Below are 6,382 nucleotides of genomic sequence, written 5' to 3'. Positions count from 1 at the left end.
CTCTCTCTCTCTCTCTCTCTCTCTCTCTCTCTCTCTCTCTCTCTCTCTCTCTCACGTTCGTTGATGAAATTCTTCTTTTGTTTCCTTGGAACACAACAGGTGTTCGTTTGCGAGTCATTGGCCAACTTGTATCTGGGAAACGCTTCGCAGACCGAAAGATGGGAGCTTCGATTTACAGGGATTCCAGTAGTGGTGTTGGATCTTGGAGAAACGCGATCAAGATCCAAGAGACGGATCCAAATCCTTTTGGCCGAGCGTGGCACTTGTTTTACGCTTTGGAGGGAGACGATCGACAATTTATCGTCGTACAAGGTAAATAAATAAATAAATAAATAAATGAATAAATGAATGGGGATTAAAAATTTGCAATTATTATTACAATCGCGTTTTCAGGTGTCGGGGCCGGCTTTTCACACGATGTGTCTCTCGTCGGATCACACGCGCCTGGCCGGCCTCAGTTTCGACAATCCAAAAGCCGCCAACGATCTTTGGCAGCACATAGAAAGACTCGTCTCCTGCCCCGAGAACATTAGCCTCTCGGTACCGGGGAAAAAGAAGAAGAAACCGGTACAGAAGAAAGTGGTTTTACCGGCCAAGAGTAACATCAGCCAGCCCTGTCAATTTCAACACGTGACGAGCGTGGACGCTGCCGACCGATCGCGATATTTCTCCCTCCAAACCCTGGTTCCGGCTTTGAACGAGCTCGAAAACTCATTGGAGGCGAATTTCTGAGATGACGAGAAGTTGGTCAAGAGCTCAGATTCGTAACTCTGACGGCGCTCTCGTCCATCATCTATCCATCATCGTATTGCGCGTTATGTTCTAGGGAAATTCATTGTAACACCTTCAGATTGATTCCGTAAAAACGGAACTCGTGCGCGCAGATGCGCTCGTCATTTCGTGCTTCCGAGCGAAATCAAACGATTTGCCAAATCGCGTTACATTTCGACGTAATACCGCTCGATGCGACGCCCTTCCTATTCTCTCGTCCCTTTTTTCTTCTGCTCGAGAGAGAAGTAATCGTAGTAGTTAAAAAAAAAAAAAAAAAAAGATTGTAAATCTTGAGAAAATGGAAAACTTCATTCATTCTATAATTTGTTTTATTGCTATCGTAATTATAGATAATGGCATAGACAAGAATATTTGTTCAGGGAAACGTTATAACGGTACAAGATCATTATTTCCAAATTTCAATGTAATTAACATCGTCGTTCTGATGTTTGGAATCGTTAGCTTCTTTCGATCGCTACAGACACTCGACACTTGTTAAAATTCATTGTTCAATCATCATCATTATCGACATATCGTTCGACGAATTATATGTAATTACAAAGATCAAGAAAAATTCGAATAATTTCGAAATGCGTTCGTATACGTATTAGCTTGGAGTAAATATACAGAAAATTGAAGATATTTTTCAAATCTCTCTAATCGCCTCCGTGACTTTTAGGCTGCAAAATGCTTCGATTTTGTCACGCGTTTCAAGAATTGAATGTCGTCGTGTTATGTACGCGAAATTTTGTCACGTTTTCAAAGTGAATTGTGTACCGCGTGAATTCTGTCCGAATAACGACTGCGATAAGACTGGTTCTACCATTTATTATCATATAATTAGAGAAATGAGTTTAAACGTAGGCATTGTGACGATAATAAAAACGTAGAACGTTACTCTGTTATTCGACGTTGGTCGAATTTCTTCGATACGCAATTTTTTTCGACGCCATGCTTTAACCTCTTTACTGCTGGACAGCTTAAAGCTCGTTAACATTATCGAGTCGTAGAATGTGAAAGAATTATATCGAAAAGAAAGAAAAGGGAAATAATAATGTGCAGTACTATTATGGAATGGCGGTCGAAACTTGATTATTAAATAATTGTGTTTTCCATTCCAAAGACGCGCGATCGCGTCGTTATTGTCATCGTTGTGAAACGCGTAAGTAATATCGTGTAAGGAATATCAAGAGGATAATCAAATTTCTCGCGTTCGAAGAATTAGCGTTTTATGGATTTAGCGATCGATGAGAGACAATTGTCAAACGTATATATTCGTTTGTTCGAGATCGTTTAAAGGTTCCCCCTCCCTTTTTGATCTCCCGACACTCGACTGTGCGTACGAAATAACTTCGATTACGATACATTGATTTCTTTGTCTCGACTGTGATATAAATATATTTGTATAGTTAAGTTTCACAATATGTATCCACATTGATTAATCATTTTGATATGTAAGTTTACGATCATCATTTCGCATGTAATAATTATGGTAATAAATAAGTAAGTTTACGTAACAGGTATTTCACGTTCGTATTTCACGACGCGTTGATTACACGAAGAAATATAAAAAGAATAGAATTCATTCGAGATATACTCCATCAATATTATTTTTTAACGAAAGAAATAAAGGACAAGACCGGATCAATCACGTTACGAAAACGAAACGACTAAGGAAAAACTTAAAGCGAAGTAATTATTTTTCTAATTTCTTCGAACAAATACTTTCGTGTTTAATTACAAGTGAGTAAAAGATAGTAAGGAAAAGATGGCGTACCCGGAATCAAAGCGACACTTTCCTCGCGCAGTTCAAATCTATGGTTGACTTTCTCTTCTTTTGGTATTCAATGACTAATGGTAAACAACGGATGTTTTTCGAATCTGCCCACTTGACGTTCTTTTTGCGGATCGAACTTAATTGTAATCAACCTGTATCTTACGACACGCGACGAGATATGTAATACGAACTTGCTTCACCCGACCAGGATGTAATTCCTATTCCACTTTCACCATTCTGAACACTTTTACTATTTGATAAGATATCGCGTGACGTGAAGTGGTTCGATCGATCATAACATCGTTCATAGCGTGAACGATAATTGGAAGAACTTGTGTAAAGAGAAATTAACATTAAGTGCAAGGAATTGAGAGGAAAAAAATCGAAGAAAAATCAAGAGGATTCGAATAGATGAGAGATGAGAAAAAATATATTTTATCTTTTATCTCATGATGGTTAGAAAAAAATGCATAGAATGAAATTTAATTACTGTTAATATATTTTCAATTTGTAATAAACTGCGAATGCATCGCGACAAACAATGCAATTTTCGCATTCCATGAAGCATTCCAATAAGGTTATTGAAAGTCGACTAAGATGTGTCGCACAGAACTCGTTAGTTGTTCGGCTGTAAATAGCGGATAAAAGCAGTCGGTTGGTCTCTAATACGTATGGATGAGAGGAAGACAATCGGTATTCGTGCGACAGGAAGCCATCTATACGAGGAAACGGCGAGTCGTCAGTGTGTTTCTGGAACTCACGTATTTTACTATTTTGTTTCTTTCCACGAGTTTACCGGTCTGAGCCACTCGTCGCCACTACATACCTACATTTCCATTGTATCCACTTCGAAGTAAATAGATATTCGTTGAAAAATAGAATCGAAGGAAACTGTAAATCCGATAAAAGGAAATATATATACGTAGTATGTAAAAAAGAAAGTTTCGAAAGAAAAATTATGTAATATGGTATATATTTGTGTATATATATATTTTCGAAAAAGATGTTATGTGACTCGTGGAAATTTGAAAAAATTTTGTTTTTTTCCATTTAAATTTTTAAGACGATGTTCAATTTCCCAGCATCGGTTTCTCATCTTCCTCTTTATTTTTTGATTTAGAATGAAATTAAACTTTTTTATAGTCTTCTTGATAATTCCGGACGCATCGATAGCGGAAAGCTATATGCGTGGGTTCCAGGTACCGGAATCGAAGCAAGGCCAAAGAGGACTCGGAAGAGGCACGGAGAGAGGTACGGAGACACCGATATTGGGTTAGTTTTTACGGCTGGTTTCTAGTTTCCACAGTGGTGCAATGAGGCCTGGGTTTCCCGTAGACGAGCACCACGTTCCAGATTATAGTCGCTGACACGATGCCAGAGAAGAATGAAAAAAAAAAAAGAAAGTCATCAATGAGTATCAGCCTTGATCTATAACATGTACAGATTTTAATTTGAATCTTTTAGATTCGAAAGAATAATTTGCTTCACGAATAAAATCATTGGACGATGTAACCGATCAAAGAGACGAACGATTTCGTGTCACCAGTTATCCCTTAAACGCCGCCATTGGCGGAAACACGGACAAAAACACGAAGGGAAGAGTGCGTAGGATAGAGCGGAGTACAACAGGATGCGAGCGACGCGTTCGATCGGCCACAAATGGGCGGACAAGTTTTTCCGCGATTCTCCTAGAAATAAATATAACGCTCTCCCGATTTATCTTAGCTCGCATCGTTTCTCGCGAATGGGTTAACGCGTGCGTGATTGAAAAGTTTCTTCCGATCCACTCTTTCGAGTCAATCCCTTTGTAAAAGTAGTTGCACGACGAATCGTCGATTCCGAGCGATTGGCGAAGGTGAAAAATGGCCGCGTACGTAGATAGGTTAAATCGGCTATAATTTTTCTCGACTCGTCCCGATGAATCCGTAGCATCGATATTTGATCGCTAACGGTAAGATGACGCGAGCTCTCATCCCTCCTTTCATTTAACTTTCATTAAGATTGATGGGTATTGACCTTTGTCGAGACCTCGTGTCGTCTCTTCGTCTAACGCGTCGATGTTATGTTCTCGTGTCGGATATTTTTCTCACGTTCCGCATCCTTCCTTCCCGATCTCTAAATAAATATTCACGTTGTGAAGAATCGTAGGTTATCTTTACAATTGCACAATCTCGTTTTTAACTCGAGTCACAAAACGACCTACATTTCACACTTGTCGTTCGTTTTCGATAATTTCGTGTATACATTGAAAAATCGTTGGATCGTTGGATTATTGAGAAAGATTAGATTCTTACACATTTTGATTACGATTTTAAAGAGAATGAAAAAATTTCGACACGAAATAAACACTTACCGGTAAAGTCGGCTCTCTTCTATGCATCGGTATATTTCATCGATTTTTTCTCGACATGTACGTACATCTATACGCAAAAGCAGAAATCTCTCAACGAGAGATTTATATTATCGACATACTAAATTAATTTTAAATTGAAATTCTTTATGAACCCTCGATTCTTTCTAACCTCTTTCTTCTTGTCATTCCTCAATTTTAACTATTTCGCTCTTATGATTGCAACGATTCACGATTTGGATTGAAACTTTCTCGTTTGAAAATCGTAATATCTTATTCGAAATATTCGATCAGATTATCGGTTATATTATATACCACACAAAATTGTATCTCTTTTTTCGTTTTTCATTAAGTTATTCTGTTTCATTGAAGAAGTTCCAAAGAATCAAAAACGAATCGAAATCGAGGATAGGAATTAAGGCTCATTAATGCCAATAAATCGTAACCAAGTACCGTTTCGGCAGCTTTGAGTTCCAAACGAATATTCCCGAAAGCCTTTACTCGCTATAAATTATCCAATGGGCGTGTAATCGATTGCCGTTTCTTCCTCGATCCAATTCAATGCTGTTGTTCGATAAGAAAATTACCGATGCATCGATTACGTGACATATTTTCGGATTACGGATCGATTTTGCAAAGTTCGATCAATTCGCAACCTTATGGAATCTAAGCTTTATACGAGACATGGTAACCGATAATACGATAATTTATTGATAAACGGAAAATCAACAAAACGTGTGACCGTCAGGTACAATTCATCATACGTAACAAAGTACACACTTATACATAGAGTACGTACGAAAATGATGTTTTGAATCTGTCTCATCATCATTTGTAATCTCGAGTACGTGAGCGATCGCGATACCACGCACAAATAGTCCTTTTTTCACTATATAACATCTGATAAGTGATTTATCTCGTGCAAATACAACGCGAAATGTGCAACTCGAATGACAGGCGGCGACACAATCGCCGTTATTACAATCGCAACCAATTTCAAGCGAATAAAAATGAAACGAATGAAATTCAATTGTTGGATATCGATAACAAACACGATGATCGATAGACGTAAAATTAGCGTTAATAATACAAAATTACAATGACAACATCTATATAAATCTGATTCTTACATTACTGTTTTACGTTTTCGTAGAATTATCATTTTACTTATTAAGTTATCGATCGCGCAGAATCGAGAGCATACAAATGTTGAACAATATAACGATATGATAAATACGTTGATCGCGTTAATTATTATATGCATATTACGATAAATACTTCTCACGAGCAACATTGTTCCTTTTCATGCACATGTATGCTCAAACTACAATCGACTCGTTCGAGTAACAAGCAGCACCAATTGAAACACTTTTCTACGGATCTAACGATCGACAATGTGTGCAATAATATTCTATCAAAAGTCATTTACATAATCGTGTACATCTTTGAAACAGGTTCGTTGAGCAATTTGTCACGACACGTGA

General features: G+C 37.8%; 1 protein-coding gene and 2 long non-coding RNA genes across 6 annotated transcripts in view; 1 reads left to right on the top strand and 2 right to left on the bottom strand.

The window, feature by feature from the left end:
* The window catches only part of LOC102679358, a 15,915-nt gene extending 14,863 nt beyond the window's left edge, over positions 1-1,052 (top strand). For all 4 annotated transcript variants that reach the window (XM_031508645.1, XM_031508643.1, XM_031508644.1 and 1 more), the window contains 2 exons: positions 100-312; positions 394-1,052. In XM_031508645.1, coding sequence (XP_031364505.1) covers positions 100-312; positions 394-732 — 552 coding nt within the window. In that variant the 3' untranslated portion in view covers positions 733-1,052. The remainder of the gene's footprint in view (positions 1-99; positions 313-393) is intronic.
* A 470-nt stretch (positions 1,053-1,522) lies between these two features.
* Positions 1,523-3,519, bottom strand: LOC116185072. The gene is made up of 2 exons (XR_004149822.1): positions 3,375-3,519; positions 1,523-3,298 (listed from the first exon to the last, which is right to left on the bottom strand). It is a non-coding gene; the product is annotated as an uncharacterized LOC116185072 (long non-coding RNA).
* Positions 3,520-3,597: 78 nt separating this feature from the next.
* LOC116185073 lies at positions 3,598-6,376 on the bottom strand. The gene is made up of 2 exons (XR_004149823.1): positions 5,352-6,376; positions 3,598-3,868 (listed from the first exon to the last, which is right to left on the bottom strand). It is a non-coding gene; the product is annotated as an uncharacterized LOC116185073 (long non-coding RNA).
* Between the last annotated feature and the right edge of the window lie 6 nt (positions 6,377-6,382).

This window comes from Apis dorsata, unplaced genomic scaffold (genome assembly GCF_000469605.1).
Source record: "Apis dorsata unplaced genomic scaffold, Apis dorsata 1.3 scaffold_92, whole genome shotgun sequence".
In the NCBI taxonomy this organism is placed as follows: Eukaryota; Metazoa; Arthropoda; class Insecta; order Hymenoptera; family Apidae; genus Apis; species Apis dorsata.
This window is presented reverse-complemented; position numbering and strand designations above follow the sequence as displayed.